This window comes from Canis aureus, chromosome 19 (assembly GCF_053574225.1).
Source record: "Canis aureus isolate CA01 chromosome 19, VMU_Caureus_v.1.0, whole genome shotgun sequence".
NCBI lineage: Eukaryota > Metazoa > Chordata > Mammalia > Carnivora > Canidae > Canis > Canis aureus.
The window spans coordinates 51,041,862-51,060,204 of record NC_135629.1 but is presented as its reverse complement, the minus strand read 5'-3'; the positions used below and the strand labels follow the sequence as shown (position 1 = coordinate 51,060,204).

Here is an 18,343-nt window from a genome sequence, read left to right as displayed (position 1 = left end):
CCTGGGTCCGATCTGTCCGTCCAGGATGCCGCAGATCCCTTGAAAAGCCAGGCCACCAGGCATTAAAGGGACAGAGACGCCACGCTGCTAGAGAAGAGAGAGGGCAGCCCCAAGACGGAAAACTTTTATTTGCTGTACACTCAAAAGGCATCTCATGCTATCACACCAGTCCACAGCTTGTGCTGGTGACAGCCCAAGCTCAGCTTTGGCCCTGCTGCTGCCGCTGCTGATTGTCTTCCTCTTCTTCCTGGCCCTCTGGTGGGGGCGGGGGCGGATCCTCCAGCCCCGAGGATGACCCCAGGAGCTCCCCGGTGGACCCTGCCAGGCGGAAGACCACAGGGATCTGGGCCAGGGCTGGGTTGGTCTCCTGTAAGCCCTGGATCCACTTGGCCAGCGTGGCTTGGTCGTGGGCACCCGCCATGCATATGGCGAAGACAGGGCCTTCCTCCACTGTTGGAAGAAACAGGTGCTCAGAGTTTGTTCAGTGTGGATTGGAGGAGCATCCCCATGCCTGCACCCCTTCTAGGCCACAGGTGGGATGTTTCTTGTGCGTCAAAGCTTTTGCACAAGATATCCCCTCTGCCTAGACTGCCAACCCCATGCTTCACCTGAGTGATGCCTCCTGGTTCTTCAGCCTTCCACCAAGAAGTCCTCCCTGCATCCCACCCGATGCTGGGTGGTGTGCTCCTCCCCTGAGGCCCCAAGAATATAACTTAACTTGCCTGTTTCCCTATGGCCCAGAGCTGCTCAAGGGCATGGACTTGGCCTGTCCTGGTCATACTCAGTAGCCAGCACAGAGATGTTCTATGACCAAGGGCTGACAGGCCTGGAGCCCCTGGGGAGTGGTGTGTGTGTGTGTGTGTGTGTGTGTGTGTACTTGGACATCTACTGGGTCTGCATGTGGCAACTGCTCTGGGTATCAGCCTGGGTGCCACCCTTCCACCCCAGAGGCCTCATCCTGTCCAATGTTTGGAACACTGCCCATCCCAGTTTTACCTTCATGGATGTCAAACTCGTAGTCATCCCAGCCACTCCTTCCGTAGTCCAGGTCTAGCTGCATTGGGTAGTAGAGATTCCATTCCTCCGGAATTTCCTCCACTTCCTACCCCAGGGAGGCAGGTACAGCAGGGTCAGAGGCTCAGGATTTGCAGCCTACCTCCCCAAACCAGGAGCTATCCCTACCCCTTTCACCTGCACCTCTGAGACCTCAAGGAGCCCTCCTCAGAGGAGCCCTTGGGGTGATGCCCCCTATGCATGCTTTGGGCCCTTACCCTCTCCTCAGGAGGCAGCAAGTCAGCTCTGAGGATGTGATAATAGACACATTTGTCTCGGAGCCAAAGGGAAAAGGGGCCCTCGACGAAGATAGGCCGGGCTGGGTTGTGGTGGGCCAGGGCAGCCTGCTGATCAGGAGTCTGGATTCCTGGTGTGGAGACACATATGGCCAGGGGGCCCTGGCTGATGGGCTCTGCCCAAAGGCCTAGGGAGCCCACCCAGCAGGCCTGGTGAGAATCCAGCCACCTCATGCCAGAGCCTTACCTACAATGTGGGGCTCGGTGGGATCTGCTGCACCTGTGGAGTCTTTGGAAGAAGGCATCTGCAAGGAGGAGTAGGGGTGGAAGCTTGTGACTCCCAGCTTGTGAATTCAGGGCTCCTTTGGGACTCCTACCCATCCCTCAAGCCCATCCCTTCCTTACTTTGATCCAATTTGGCATTAGCTGCGGACATTTCAGATGTGCACACAGAGGGAACCCTGGAGTCTGCCTACCTGTGCTAAAATCCGGGATCTGCCACTGCCATTGTGACTGAGGTCAAGTCAGTGTACCTGTGTGCCTGTTTTTCCAGATGCAAAATGAGGATAACAGCACTTAATTTAGATGGTTCTAAAATGCTGAGAACAGTGCCTGGCACATAGTAAATGCTCCATGCTTACTGTGAAGTTTTAAAAAGAATAATTTCACATGTACAGTATACTCCAAGAAGGAGACACAGGAGCAACTCAGTTTTTGCCTCTGTAGAAAACAGGGAGGAAAGAAAATCTTTTTTATATCTTTCTGAGTTTATATACTGCCGTGATTCAAAAACCAAACCAAATGAAATTTAATTTTAAAAATGCATATATACAAAAAAAAAAAAAAAAAAAAAAAAATAAAAATGCATATATTCTTTAATTGAAATGTCTGAGAGTAGACAACGATCATCCACCAAGTTAAAAAAAACTGAGGTGAGTCAATGGGTATAGTCATAGAACGGGCTCCCAGTCATATTCTTAAGGGAAAACAGCAAAAGGCAAGGTGGAGAATATGTGTACATCTGTGCTACTAGAGAAACATTTTTAAAGTATCAGTTTTGGGATGCCTGGGTGGCTCAGCGGTTCAGCGCCTATCTTTGGCTCAGGGCGTGATCCTGGAGTCCTGGGATGAGTCCCACATTGGGCAACCTGCATGGAGCCTGCTTCTCCCTCCGCCTGTGTCTCTGCCTCTCTCTCTCTCTCTCTGTGTCTCTCATGAATAAATAAATTTAAATCTTAATAAATAAATAAATAAATAAAGTATCAGTTTCTTAGAGAAGGAAAAAGTATGTTTTGCTCCTGGGCCTTTTTACTGAGTAATATAATTATACTTATTTTTTAAAAATTTATTTATTTATTCATGAGAGAGAGAGAGAGAGACAGAGAGAGAGGCAGAGACAGAAGCAGGCTCCATGCAGGGAGCCCGACGTGGGACTCGATCCTGGGCCTCCAGGATCACACACCCTGGGCTGAAGGCGGCGCTAAACCACTGAGCCACCCGGGCTGCCCCCGATTTTTTTTTTTAAAGTAGGCTCCACATCCACTGTGGAGCCAAACACGGGGCTTGAACTCACAACCCTGAGGTGAAGACCTGAGCTGAGTTCAAGAGTTGGACGCTTAACCAACTGAGCTACTCAGGCACCTATACTTTTTTTTTTTTTCTTTTTCTTAGGAAGAAAGAGAGCATGTGCAGGGCGGGGTGGGGGAGTGAGAGGGGTGAGGGAGAGAGAGAATTTTAAACAGGCTTCACATACCCAGCTCAGAGCCTGACATGGAGTTTGATCTCAGAACCCTGAGATCATAACCTGAGCTGAAATCAAGAGTCAGACACTTAACCGACTGAACTACTCAGGTGCCCCAATACTGATTTTTTCATTTTAAATTTCACACCATGAAAAAATAAATAAATAAATAAATAAATAAATGAATAAATAAATAAATAAATAAATTTCACACTGTGAAAAATAATTTCACACTATGGAGTTCTCTTTTTTTCTTCTTTAACATTTCTTTGTATATTTTTATCTCTCTTTTTCTCACACTAGAAATCTTGGTTCCTATCAACAGTAATGCACTTACTTATCCATCAAACTACAGAAATAGTTTTGATATTACTGCTAACCGTAACGCTATGAGATTAAGCTTAGGATTTCTCTATACATATGTTTGTTCTTAGAACAGAAGCTACTAAGGATGGGCAGTTGGACAACAGACTTGGAAGAAGTTTTCTATTTGTTTTTGTCTGTTTCAATTTTGGTGGAATTCCCTCCCCATTTTGATTTAAAAAAATACACTAAAACATTTTCATAGTTTAAAAGTCAATCCATATTAAATAGATGTCTCTCTTCCACTCCTGTTCTACCTATCTCCTCCACGAGCCCAGAGATAATTGTTTCTATCCATTTCAGATTTATCTTTGCATTATTTATTTTTCTGAAAATAGGCAAACAGGTACACATTTATTTCCCCTCCCTTCACACTGAAGAAGCTTAATGTACCACTGAATGAACTTCAACTTTTCACCTTTTTTTTTTTTTTAACCAATTTGACTGAGGTGTAATAATCTTCATAGACAATGCCCTCTTGATGGGGTCTTGGATTGTTCCCATTCTAAATCTAGGTGGTGCTGGTGATCATTTTACCATGTTTCCAATCTTTCTGTATGTACTTTTCATAATTAGGGGAGATAAGAATACATACAAAGAATATAACTATTTGCAAATGCATAGGATCTCTTTGGAAGGAGACATAGACCTGGTCATGTCTGGGGAAGGAGCCTGGGGACTGAGGGGCCAGACTACGAGAGGAGTCTTCATTGTGTGTTCTTGAGTACAGTTTGGTTTCTAATGCTTTACTTTTCAAAATGAAAAAATGAGTTAAAGACTACCTTTCCTCTGCATTATGCTCCAGGCCAAGTCTCTGTCCCTCTGTCCTTTCTCTCCTGGACATCACATTACCCACTGTCCTAATCCCTCAGGTCCTCTGCCCACCCCTACCCCTGCCCCCCATCAAATACCATCCATGTGACCACCAGAAGGTGCTTCCAAAACCCAAACTCCTTCCAGAAACATGGCTCCCACCCAGTCCTTCCTCTTCTTAAAACTTCCCGGTGGTTCCCTCCCCACCAACAGTTTCAAACCACACTCTTTAGCCTGGTGGCTCCATGCCCCTTTTCCCCCACCCCGACCCCCAGCACTGGCTAGAGGAAGCCCTTTTTGCATCCCCCAGCTGTCCTCTGAACCCAAGCCCATGCTGCTCCCCGTTCCTCCCCATTCCAGAATGCTCTCCTTGCCTCTCTTGTCCCGCCCAAGTGCAGCTCGCCCTCACCTCCTCCAGGAACCCCTTCCTTCTGTCTCTTCTGGGCTCCCACAGCCCTCAGTGCTCCATCTCTGAACCAGAAGCTCTGAGAGAAACTGTCTGTTATCTAGTGTCAGCCTCCAGGACCACAGGATCCTCCATGTGGTCTGGTATGAGTGGGGCCCCTAGGACACTGGGTGTGTGTATGTGTATGTGGACTATTTCATTTAGTCATTCAACAAACAGCTGCTGAGCTCAGCTTTGTGCCAGACCCTGTGCTGAGCCTTGGGAGACACAGGGGAAACTGAGTCATGGAGAATGAGCAACCAAGCCAGGCACCCAGTGCCCCAGCCAGGGTGGTCAGGAAGGGGATCCTGAGGAAGGGATGGCATAGCTGAGACTGGAAGAACATGAAGTCCTGGGGAGGGATGTTCCCGGCAGAGGGAGCCGTGAGCACTAAGGCTAGAATGCTTGAGAACCAGGATGCCTGGGTGGCTCAGTCGAAGTGTCAACTCTTGATTTTGGCTCAGGTCATGATCTTGGGGTTGTAGGATCAAGCCCCGTGTCAGGTTCCCTGCTCAGCATGGAGTCTGCTTAAGGTTCTCCCCCTCCCCCTCTCCTAACCACCCTCAAAGAAAGAAAAATTAATAAAATCTTAAAAAAAAAAAAAAAAAAAAAGGAAGGCTTGAGGACCAGAAAGGAAGACAGATGCTCAGATATAGACTGTGGGGAGAAAGGTAGGAGCAGAGGTCAGAGGTGAAGCTGCAGTGAGGAGTGAGGGCCAGGGGACTTTGGTGAGGGCTCATGTTTCACAACAATCACTCAGGGTGAGTGAGGGAGCCCACCCAGCCTGGGAGTGTGGCTGTGGCCGCAGGTGTGGGACAGGGGTGGGTACCTGGTAAATGGTGACTGTGGCGTTGAGGTTGGGCTCCATGTGCCGCAGGCCCAGCTTGGCCAGGTCCACAGGGTCCTGGGGCAGGTCCCGGGGCACAGGGAAAGGGTTGATATTCTTGAAGCGGGAGAACCAGAGCTTCATGCGTATGAACTTGAGCATAGGGTAACTCTTACGTCCAAATATCTGAAGCAGTAGAAACTCGGTCTCCTTGTTGGGCATCACACCTGCATTAGGCAGAAGGGAGAAGAGGAGACAGAGACATGGGATATGGAGAGGGGCAGAGGAACCAGGACCAAGAAGGAATTGGGAGTAGGGCCAGATGGAAAGAACCAGAGACAGGAAGAATTGAAGGCAGGGGATGGATGACAAGGGGGAACAGAATTAGAATTGAAAGGAAAAGTCAGAGGGAGACAGGAAAGACATGAGAAACAGGAGAGATGAGGGAGGGGGAGGAGGGTCAGCCCAGCCAAACAGACAGATGGAGAGAGAAAAGACAAGTCAAAGCCATGGAGTGGTGAAGGGGCCCAAGGCCTGGGAGAAGGAAGTAACACACTCCCCACCCCTGAGCCTGCTGGCCTCACCATGGCTCTCCATTTGTTCTAGGACAGCAATTCCACACTCCTGCTGCCGAGGATAGTGGATGAACATGGTCTGGAAGATGCTTCGAGGCCGGAAGACCTCCTTGGGGAAGACGTCAAGCAGCAGGTTGTAGACGGCCAGGTCTCGCTCGACGCCGTACTCCCGCATCTTGCGCAGGGCCAGGTAGATGAAGTCCACGTGGCCCCGCTTGTACACGTTATGCTGCCCAAAGTTCTGCACAGCCCGCACAAAGTTCGCCTTGTCCCGCGTGCCTCCCAGTGCCTGTGTAAACAGCTCCTCGTGGGGGGCCAGGGCCTTCGGGGGTCCCTTCGGGGGCTCAGGCGAGGGAGGGACCAGCCATGAGTCAGAGTTACAGGCGATTGCGCTGCGGTGGAGGCCCCGTGGGGCCCAGAGAGGTGCCTGGGGACAGAAAATCGCTGCTGGGATCTGGCACCTCCCAGGGCCCCGGGGAGGACTCCCAGGCTGGCTCTCTCCTGGAGGACATGCCAATGGGCATCCCTAAGTGCCTCTGGGGAAGTGTGGTACTGTGGTTCCAAGCCTAAGATTAGTCACCGTTACAAAGTGTGAGAAAACAACAGTGAAACCACTTGGTTTCAAGTGGAGGCCACTTGGCCACAATCACCAGGACAAACACACACCCTCTGAGGCAGTGACCCTGTGTCTGGTTTGTAAATCTGACAGGTCTAAACAAACCTGTGCCAAATGACTTCTGTATGTCCACTGTAGCAGTGGAAACGGTCCCAATGTGCATCAGCAAGGAAATGGTTCAGCAAATGGCCATGAACCTGGACAAGGAGCCCCTGCATCTATGAGAGCCCCTGAGGAGGGTCCTGTGTGTGACCCAGTACCAAGTCCAAGGTATATCATGAAACAAACAAAAAAAAAGCGACGTGTGACACGATGTGTAGAATAAGTTCCCAGAGGTGTAAGAAAACCTCACCACCTTATATATACAATAGGTCTTCATTATTTGTGGATTCATTAGTTGCAAATTTACCAACTTGCTAACAAATGATTTGTAATCTAAGAGTCAATACTCTTAACACTTTCCTGGTCACTCGAAGACACATGCAGGGCACTGAACAATTTGAGTCGCCCAAGCCCTGTTCATTCCTAACTGAGATCGAAAAAGGCAACGCTTGGCCTTCTTGTTTTGGCTCACATGCTGTCAACAAGTGTCCTCTTAGAGATTTTATTTAGTCTATGTTTTTCACATCTTTTTGTTGGTGGATTTCGCTAAAATGGCCCCCAAGCATACTGCTGAAGGGCTGATTAGTGTTCTTCCCTGCAAGAAGGCTCTGCTACTCCTTATAGAGAAAATAACACGGGGTAGATGAGCTTCATTCAGGCATGAGTTATAGTGCTGGTGGCTGGGAGTTCAATGTTCATGAATCAACGATACATATCAAATAAGATGTATTTAAACAGAAACATACACCCCTCCCCCCCCACACACACACAGGTTTGTATTGACTGGCTGATGATTATGTGAGCAGAGGCTCACAGGAGCCTACCCCTTATTTCCCTGGAAGCAGTAGTTGGGTATCCACTAATTCAGGGTATGCGGCCACTTTATAAAACTAACTACTGTGGATAATGAGAGTTGACTGTGGGTATATACATTTTTTTGCTCCTGTAAACTATCTCTGGGAGGAAATGCATCTACAGGAAATGCTCCTGTAAACATCTCTTGCCTCGAGAGAGGGGAGTTAAGTGGTGACCAAGCAAAAGAGGGACAGAATCTTGTCATGGTATAGCCCTAGAATTATTTGAACTGCCCACTGTAACTAACCAGGTTATCTATTCAAAAGATATATCTCAATAAGTGAGTTTAAAAAAGAAAATGCAAAAAAAAAAAAAAAAAGAAAAGAAAAAAAGAAAAAAGAAAATGCAGGGCAGCCCGGGTGGCTCAGCGGTTTAGCGCCACGTTCAGCCCAGGGTGTGATCCTGGAGACCCAGGATCGAGTCCCATGTCAGGCTCCCTGCATGGAGCCTGCTTTTCCCTCTGCCTGTGTCTCTGCCACTCTCTCTCTCTCTGTGTCTCTCATGAATAAATAAATAAAATCTTTAAAAAAAAAATGCAGACTTTGGAGTCAGCGGGAATCTTGGCTTGACTGTCCTCTGCTAGGTGGCGCCCACATCTCATTTCACTGCTCAGGCCTCAGTTTCCCCATCTGTTATGATGGTGTTTCCCTTGGGTCAAGCAGACCTTGTTCCCCAGGGTGGGGAGTGGAGGCTGCTGGGGGGACAAATATGGCCAGCTGCCTGCTTTTGTCAATAAAGTTGTATTTATTTTTTTTTATTTTTATTTTTTTAAAGGCATTCATGTTTGTTTTTTTTTAATTTTTATTTATTTATGATAGTCACACACACAGAGAGAGAGAGAAGCAGAGACACAGGCAGAGGGAGAAGCAGGCTCCATGCACCGGGAGCCCGATGTGGGATTCAATCCGGGTCTCCAGGATTGCGCCCTGGGCCAAAGGCAGGCGCCAAACTGCTGCGCCACCCAGGGATCCCAATAAAGTTGTATTTAGAATACAGCCAGGCACATTCATTATGTCCCTGGGGTTGTTTTTGCTCTACACTGGCAGAGTCAAGTAGTTTTAACAGAGACTGTGTAGCTTGTAAAACCAAAAGTATTTACTATCTGACTCTTTATGAAAATGTTTGCTAACCCCTGTGTGGATAGTATCCTACCAAAAGTGTCCATTTAAAATGAAATTGTACACAACTAATTCTACAGGTGGTAGATGCACAGATCAAAAATCAGACAGGAAAGGGAGACATCACAACCACAAACAAGATAATGTAAATAAACACCAGGGCGCAGGGCCTGGCACAGGCACATCTTGGAAATATGGAGGGTTCAGTTCCAGACCCCCACAATAAAGCAAATATCACAATAAAGGGGTCATATGAGTTTTTTGGCTTCCCAATGCATCAGAAAAGTTAGGTTTACACTATACTGTAGTCTATAAAAGTGTGCAATAACATTATCTCTACAAAAACGTATGTACCTTAACTAAAAAATAGTGCTAAAAATGCTAACCAGCATCTGAGCTCTCAGCAGGTCATAATCGCTGCTTGCAGATCGCCATAACACACATGATAATAATGAGGAGGTTTGAAATACTGCAAGAATTACCAAAATGTGACACAGAGATGTGAAATGAGCAAATGTCAGAAAATGGCCCCAAAAGACTTGCTCAATGGAGGGTTGCCACAAACCCTCAATTTGTAAAAGCCCAAAACCCAAAAAAATCCACATTATCTATGAAGCACAATACAGCAAGGTATGCCTGATTATTATCATTACTGCCACCCTCACTGTTGCTGCTGTCTATACCTGTTGATGGGCTTGGGCCATCTGGTCACTCTGGGAAGGGATGGAAATTCAGTGTTCTGCTCACATCTTTACAAATGGATATAGGAGTTACTTACAGTCACCACTCGAATCTATTTAGCTTATATCATTTCCAAATTCAACCCCCTTACCCACATGGGCAGCAGCACTTCTTAAAATGAGTAAGGCAGTTCATCTGACCCTCAGACCACATAGGCCAGCTGATGGGACCAGACAACTGTTCAGCCAGTGGTTACCTGAGAGAAGGGGGCTCCAGTGAGGGCAGCCCCACAGATGCCTCCCCAGCCCCAAGAGAGGCCCCGGGCCAGCAGGATGGCTTGGGCCCAGCTCATGCCGCTGCTCGTCAGACAGCCACCTGGCCAAGAGAGGAAAGACAGCATCAGCCTGGAAGCCGACCTGCTAACAGAAATGAGACCCCTCATGGGCAGAGACCATGTTCTAACTCACCAGCCCCATTGGTCTCATCCGCAAGATGGACTTAAACCGCTGTTACAATCAAGCATCCCTACTTTATGGGGCTAAACACTCCAGTATCTTGAGGAATTTGCCCCTGCCATGGTCCCCCTCCCTACTGGATCTTTTTTGTGTTTTTAAGATTTATTTATTTTAAATTTAGAGAGACAGCATGCACATGAGTAGGGGGAGGGGCAGAGGGAAAGGGAGAGAAACTTAAGCAGGCTCCATGCCCAGTGCAGAGCTCGACTCTGGACTCGATCTCATGACTCTGAGATCCTGACCTCAGTAGAAAACAAAACAATAGTCACAGGCTTAACCAACTGAGCCACCCAAACGCTTAAAAAAAAAAAAAAAAAAAAACAGCTTTATTCACATATCATGTAATTCATCTTTTTCAAGGATAAAATTCAATTTTTCTTTTTTTAAGATTTTGTTCACTTATTTGAGAGAAAGAGATAGTGACAGAGAAGTGAGAGAGAGCACAGAGGGAAGGAGAGGCTCTCTGCTGAGCAGGGAGCCCGATGTGGGGCTCGATCCCAGGATTCTGGGATCATGACCTGAGCTAAAGGCAGACACTCAACCAACTGAGCCACACAGGTGCCCCAATTCAATGTTTTTTTAGAATAAGAGTCATGCAACTATTACTGCAATCTGATTTTAGAACGTTCTTGTTACCCAAAAAAGAAAACCTATACCCATCAGCAGTACCTTTCATTTTCCCTCAGACAACCACTAACCTACCGTCTCTATAATTTGCCTACTTTAGGTAGTTCATATAAACGGAGTCTAGTAGGGGTTTCAGGTTTATCCATGTTATAGCATGTATCAGACTTCGTTCATTTTAATTGCCAAAAAATTCCATTATACAAATATAACTATGTTTTGTTTATCCCTTCATCAATTGATGGACATTTGGGGTTGTTTCCACCTTTTGACTATTATGACTAATGCTGCTATGAACACTTGTGTGGAAGTTCTGTGTGAACAGGTGTTTACATACCTCTTAGGTATATACATAGAAGTCAAATTGCTGAGACATATGGTAATTCTATGTCTAACATTTTGAGGAACCGCTGAACTGTTTTTTTAAGTAGGCTCTACACCCAACATGGGGCTTGAACTCATGAACCCCAGATCAAGAGTCGCGTGCTGGGTGGCTGGGTGGTTCAGCGCCTGCCTTTGGCCCAGGGCATGATCCTGGAGTCCTGGGATGGAGTCCTGCGTTGGGCTCCCGGCATGGAGCCTGCTTCTCCCTCTGCCTGTGTCTCTGCCTCTCTCTCTATATCATGAATAAATACATAAAATCTTTAAAAAAAAAAGAGTGTAGCAACCGACATAGCCATGCGCCCCTGCCAAACTGTTCTCTAAGTGGCCACACCATTTTATATTCTCCCCAGCAATACATAAGGGTTCCGATTTCTCTATACCCTTGACAATTCTTTTGTCTTTTTTATTTTTTAAATTTATTTATTTATTTATTTATTCATGAGACACACACACACAGAGATGCAGAGGCATAGGCAGAGGGAGATGCATGTTTCCTGCAGTAAGCCTGATGCGGGACTCGATCCCAGGACCTCAGGATCACCACTGAGCCACCCAGGTGCCCCTGTTGTCTTATTGATTAGACACACTAGTGAGTGTGAAGTGATATCTCAAGGTTGGATTTGCACTTCCCTAAAAATTGATGCCAAGTATCTTTTCATGTCCTTATTGGCCATTGGGTTTCTTTCTTTCTTTCTTTTTTTTTTTTTTAAGATTTTATTTATTTATTCAAGAAACAGATAGAGAGGCAGAGACACAGGCAGAGGGAGAAGCAGACTCCATGCTGGAAGCCCGATGTGGGACTCGATCCCAAGTCTCCAGGATCACGCCCTGGGCTGAAGGCAGATGCTTTAACCGCTGAGCCACCCAGGCGTCCCCAGAACCTAACTTTTTAAAAAAGATTTTTATTTGTTTATTCATGAGAGACACAGAGAGAGAGGCAGAGACACAGGCAGAGGGAGAAGCAGACTCCATGCTGGAAGCCCGACATGGGACTTGATCCCAGGTCCCCAGGATCACGCCCTGGGCTGAAGGCGGCACTAAACCGCTGAGCCACCTGGGCTGCCCGGCCATCGGGTTTCTTTTTTGGAAAAATGTGTGTTTAGATCCTCTATCCATTTAACAAATTGGGCCACTTACCTTTTATTCACTGAGTTGTAAGAGTTCTTTATATATTCTGGATACTAACCCTTGTGATTTACAAATACTTTCTCCCATTCCTTGGGTCCTCTTTTCACTTTCTTGATGTTCCTGTTTCCAGCACAAGTCTTATTCTGATGATGTTCAATTTATGTTTTTCTTTATAGCTATGATCTTGATATTGTATCTAAAAAACCAGTGCTGAGGCCAGGGTCATATACTAACTGGTATGTTCGAGTGCCTGGGTGATGTAGCTGGTTAGGTGTCTGACTCTTGGTTTGGGCTCATGTCATGGTCTCAGGGTCATAAGACTGAGCCCCTGCATCAAGCTCCATGCTCAGTGTAGAGTCTGCTTGGGACTCCTCCTCCCTCTCCCTCTGCCCCTCCCCCCATGCTCTCCCTCTCTCTCAAATAATATAAATTTTTAAAAAAGATTTATTGGGGATCCCTGGGTGGCGCAGCGGTTTGGTGCCTGCCTTTGGCCCAGGGCGCGATCCTGGAGACCCGGGATCGAATTCCACATCGGGCTCCCGGTGCATGGAGCCTGCTTCTCCCTCTGCCTGTGTCTCTGCCTCTCTCTCTCTCTCTCTCTCTCTCTCTCTCTCTGTGACTATCATAAATAAATAAAAATTAAAAAAATATTAGAAAATTAAGTTAAATTAAAAAAATAAAAAAAGATTTATTGATATTTTCTTCTAAGAGTTTACTAGTCTTAGCTCTTACATTTAGTCCTATTATCCACCTTGAATTTTTATGTATGATGTGAAAAAGGTACTCATTTCAAGTGGATATCCAGTTGTCCTAGTACTATTAGTTTAAGAGACCGTTCTTTCCCCCATTTTTTTTGTCTTGGCATTCTTTTTTTAAAATTAAGTTTTAAAATTTTAATTTCAGTATAGTTAACACAGTTGTATTAGTTTCCAGTGAAACTAATACTAAACTATTAGTATAGTGATTCAACAATTCTATACATTACTCAGTGCTTATCATAAGTGTGTACTCTTTTGTCTTGGCATTCTTGCTGAAAATCAATTGACCATAAATGTAAGGGCTTAATTCTGGGCTCCCAATTCCATTGATCTGTATGTTGGATCTTATGCCAGCACCACACCATTTTGATTATTATAAGTTTTGTAAGTTTTATTATTTATTTATTTTTTTAAAAAGATTTTATTTATTTATTCATGAGAGACACACAGAGAGAGAGAGAGAGAGAGAGGCAGAGACATAGGTGGAGGGAGAAGCAGGCTTCATGCAGGGAGCCTGATGTGGGACTCAATCCTGGGACCCCGGATCATGCCCTGGGCCAAAGGCATGCGCCAAACCGCTGAGCCACCCAGGCATCCCTAGTTTTGTTAAGTTTTAAAATCAGGAACTATAAGTCTTCAAACTGTTCTTTTTTTTACAAAATTGTTTTGGCTATTCTGGGTCCCTTGCTATTGCATATAAGTTTTAGAATCAGTTGTCAATGTCTGAAGAAAGTCAGAGGGATTCTGATAGGGATTATATTGAGTCTATAGGTCAGTTTAGGAATATAATAATAATAATAATATAAGACTTGACTTAATAATATTAAGTCTTCTGATCCATGAACATGGGCCACCTCTCCATTTATTTAAATCATCTTTAACTTCTCTTAAGAATATTTTATAGCTTGCAGCATATGAATCTTTTACTTATTTTGTTAAATTTATTTATATTTCCTTTTTTTTTTAAGATTTATTTTTAAGTAATCTCTACACTCAACATGGGGCTTGAACTCACAACCCTTGAGATCAAGAACTGCATGCTCTACTAACTGAACCAGCCAGGAGCCCCTATTCATGTCTCATTCTTTATGAAGCTATTACAAATGGGATTGTTTTCTTAATTTCATTTCTGCATTGTTCAGTGTCAGCGTATAGGAATACAAATTATTTTTATTTTTATTTTTATTTTATTTATTTATTTATTTATTTTAAACAAACAAACCCTCCATACTAGATACAGGGTCTGGCTTTTTTTTTTTTTTTTTTTTTTTTTTTTTTTATGATAGTCACACAGAGAGAAAGAGAGAGAGGCAGAGACACAGGCAGAGGGAGAAGCAGGCTCCATGCACCGGGAGCCCGATGTGGGATTCGATCCCGGGTCTCCAGGATCGCGCCCTGGGCCAAAGGCAGGCGCCAAACCGCTGCGCCACCCAGGGATCCCACAAATTATTTTTATATATTGATCTTATATTCTGCAACTTTGTTGAACTCACTTATTAGTTTTAATAGCTTTTTACTGCATTCTTTAGGATTTTCTATATACCAGATCACATCACGTGCAAATATAGTTTTACCTCTTCCTTTCCAAACTGGATGTGTTTTCCTTTCCCCAGTGCCCTTGCTGGAACCTCTAGTACAATGTCAAATAGAAGTCGCAGGAATAGAGGCTCCTGGTGGTTCGGTTGGTTAAACATCTGCCTTCAGCTCAAGTCATGATTTCAGGGTCCTGGGACTGAGCCCCAAGTTGGGCTACCTGGTCAGCAGGGAGCCTCCTTCTCCCTCTCCTCACCCCCTGCTCATGTTCTCTCTCTCTCTCTCAAATAAATAAATAAAATCTTAAAAAAAAAAAAAAAGAAGAAGAAGAAGTGGCAAGAGTAAATATCCTTTTCTTATTCTTGATCTTAGGGGAAATGTATCCAGTCTTTCATCATTAAGTATGATGTGAGCTATGAGTTTTTCATAAATGGCCTTTATAAGGTGAAAGAAATTCCCTTCTAGGGGTGCCTGAGTGGCTCAGTCAGTCTAGCATCTGAGTCTTGATTTCAGCTCAAGTCTTGATTTCAGGGTCATGGGATTGAGTCCTGCATTGGGCTCTGTGCTCAGCGTGGAGACTGCTTGTCCCTCTCCCTCTGCTCCTTCCCCAGCTTGCACCCACTCTCATGCTCTCTCTCTCTCTAGAATAAATAGATACAAATCTTAAAAAAAAAAAAATCCCTTTTTATACCTAGATGTTGACGGTTTTCATCAGAAAGGGTAGCAGATTTTGTGAAGTACTTTTTGTTGCATCTATGGAAACAATCATGTAGTTTTTGTCTTTTATTCTATTAATATGACATATTACATTAACTGATTTCCAGATTTTAAACTAATCTTGCAATTTCTGGACAAATTCCACTTGGTTATGGTGTATAATCCTTTTTGTATGTTGCGAAAACTTGGTCTGCTAGTTATTTTGTTAAGGAGTTTTACATCTATATTCATAAGAGATAATGGTGTGTAGTTTTCTTTGAGTGTCTGATTTGGTATCGGGGAATGCTGACTTCACAAAATGAGCTGGGAAGTGTCTGGATTATTATTACCATTTGAACTTTCTCTAGCATCTCCCATCTTGTCCCAGAGACTCCCTCCAGGTTTTGCTCCACATCTCTGCACTTTTCACAGCAAAGCTTCTCCCAAGAGGTATATACATATACAAACTATGCTTCTTCACCCTCTCAAGCTTGGCTGCTGCCCCAACCATTTCACTGACATCATTTATAAAGTTCCCTTTTGTGTTTTACACTTACCAAAGCCAATGATTATTTCTTAGGCCTCATTTTGCTCAATTTCTCAGAAACATGCACCATGGGTGAGACCCTCCTCCCACTTTCTTGGCATTCTAGATTTTCCTAGAATCCAGGCTTTTTCTCAGTCAATAAGCAAGACCCACTTCCTTCTTTAAAGTTTGCAATGGAGGATCCCTGGGTGGCTCAGTGGTTTAGCGCGGGCCTTCGGCCCAGGGCGTGATCCTGGAGTCCCAGGATTGAGTCCCACATCGGGCTCCCTGCATGGAGCCTGCTTCTCCCTCTGCCTATGTCTCTGCTTCTCTCTATATATATCTCATGAATAAATAAATAAATAAATCTTAAAAAAAAAAATAAAGTTTGCAATGTCTGGGACACCTGGGTGACTCAGCAGTTGAACTTCTGCCTTCAGCTCATGATCCCACGGTCCTGGGATTGAGTCCCATATCACCTGCTTCTCCCTCTGCCTGTCTCTGCCTCTCTCTCTGGGTCTCTCATAAATAAATAAATAAAATCTTAAAAAAAAAAAGTTTGCAATGTCTGCAAATTTGAACATGCAGATAAATCACCCAGGATCTTGTTAAAATGAAGATTTTGGTTCAGCAAGTCTGGGGTAGAGCTAAAGACCTTACACATCCAACAGGCTTCCAAATGATGCTGCTGCTGCTGGTCTGGGAATCACACTTTGAGCAGTAAAATTGCAAATAGTCCCACATTCTGGATTTGTCTGAGGTGTCTTTCAATTTGTTCCTCTCTTCTCTATATCATTTTAGGCAGCACTAATGGTTCTCAAACTTTGTTCATATTAGAATCATCTAGGGAGCTTTTAAAAATCCCTATGCTCAGGCCATATACCCTGTATATAATAAATCAAAGTATCTAAAATGTAGGGCCCAGGCATCAGCATTTTAAAGCATTCCAGGGGCACCTGGGTGGCTCAGTCAGTTAAGCATTTACCTGGCCATCTCAAACTTCATTTGCTTCAGAATGATATCTCTGCTTAAAATTGTTCTTCCGGGATCCCTGGGTGGCGCAGTGGTTTGGCGCCTGCCTTTGGCCCAGGGCGCGATCCTGGAGACCCGGGATCGAATCCCACATCGGGCTCCCGGTGCATGGAGCCTGCTTCTCCCTCTGCCTGTGTCTCTGCCTCTCTCTCTCTCTCTGTGTGTGTGGCTATCATAAATAAATAAAAATTAAAAAAAAATAAATAAATAAAATTGTTCTTCCCCTCCTACCCAATGACACCACCATTCCTAGTCATTCAGGCCACAGACCTAGGAGTCATTTCTGAGTCCACTATGTCCCTCATTCAATTCACCAAGTAGTCCTGATGAGTACTTCAAATCCATCCATTTCTCTCCATCTGCAAGCCACCACCTCAATCCATGATCTTTCCTTAATACCTACCCAGCCTTCCCACCAGTCAATTCTCCCTGCCATGGCCAGAGGGAGCTTTTTAGAATGTAAACTAAATTCAGTGTTCTCTGACTAGAAATTGCTAGTGTTACACTTAAAATATTCAGTCCGGGTCTACCTCTCAGTCAGGGTCTCCAAACTCAACTCTTCTTCTTTTTTTTTTTTTTTTTAAAGATTTTATTTATTTATTTGAGAGAGAGTACATGAGCAGGGAGAGGAGCTAAGGGAGAAGCCAACCCCCAACGGAGCAGGGAGCCCAATCAGGAGCTCCAGCCCAGGTCTTCAGGATCATGACCTGAGCGGAAGGCAGATACTTAACCGACTGAGCCACCCAGGTGCCCCTTCTCCAAACTCAACTCATTACTGGCAGCTCTAGCTACACTGTTTCTCAAACAAGCTAAATTTATTCTAGTTTCAGAGCCTTTGCATTTGCTTTTCCCTCTGTTTGGAAATTTCTCCCCCCAGATCAGTCCACACCTGTCTCTGGTCACTCAGGTCTATATTCAAAGGAGAGGCTTCCCCTGACCACAACTCCACTCCCAATTTAAAGCCCCTATCGCCCTGATGAATGAATTACTAGCAATTATTAACATCTGAAATCACCTGTTCCCTCCACTCCTGACTTTTTTAACGCCTGGCTCCCCCAGGAGATCGGAGACTGTCTTCTTCATTGCTGTGTTTCCAGCACCTGGACAGTGCCTGGTATATGGTAGGTGCCTAACAGGTATCAGTTGAAGGGGGGAGAAGAGCTAAATTTCTACAAAACGTCTATGATCTAGAAGTCTGAACCCCATGGCAGGGAGTACTTACAGCAGCTCTGGGCTGGCTGTCAGGATTCTGGGTTCCTTAGGAGAAACGGACTGACGTGGGTTCGAATTCCAGCCTAGCTGCCAACTAGCGGCGTGACTTCGGGAGAGGACCTTAACCTCTCTGGGCCTCAGCTGTCTCATCTGCAAATAGGAGATTAGGGATGTGGGGACGTGAGTACATTGAAAGCGTCCTTTCCCAGCACGTCCCAGCCCCGCACCTCAAAAGGTCATGGTGCCCTGACCCTGCAGCTGCGTCGCCCTGGGCCGCTCTCCCGCCCTGCCGGCCCAGAACCGGTACCCCCTGGACCCAGCAGCTCGAGCTCACTTTCCCCACGCGCGACCTACATACTCACGCGGCAAGCCGCGGACTCCGGCCCGGCTCTGTCTTAACTCTGGGCGCCGCCATCTTACCCAGATTGCTTCCAGGTCACGGGCCACCAGGGAGCAGCAAATCAAGAACGCGGGTTTAGAGAGATCCCGCCCCAAATGGAGGAGCACCAAT

General features: G+C 45.5%; 1 protein-coding gene across 4 annotated transcripts; it reads right to left on the bottom strand.

Annotated features, from left to right (window-relative positions):
* Positions 1-108: 108 nt before the first annotated feature.
* ECSIT (ECSIT signaling integrator) lies at positions 109-18,343 on the bottom strand. Of its 4 annotated transcripts, none has more exons than XM_077859857.1 (9): positions 18,195-18,343; positions 17,843-17,982; positions 9,681-9,799; positions 6,062-6,479; positions 5,481-5,704; positions 1,537-1,594; positions 1,272-1,420; positions 997-1,102; positions 109-450 (listed from the first exon to the last, which is right to left on the bottom strand). In XM_077859857.1, the coding sequence occupies exons 3-9, from the start codon at positions 9,774-9,776 to the stop codon at positions 200-202; spliced, it is 1,302 nt and encodes a 433-aa protein (XP_077715983.1). In that variant the 5' UTR covers positions 9,777-9,799; positions 17,843-17,982; positions 18,195-18,343; the 3' UTR covers positions 109-199. The 4 variants fall into 4 exon arrangements, with proteins under 4 accessions (XP_077715983.1, XP_077715985.1, XP_077715984.1 ...); XM_077859859.1 differs by having other exon boundaries at positions 18,187-18,274; XM_077859858.1 differs by having other exon boundaries at positions 18,084-18,210.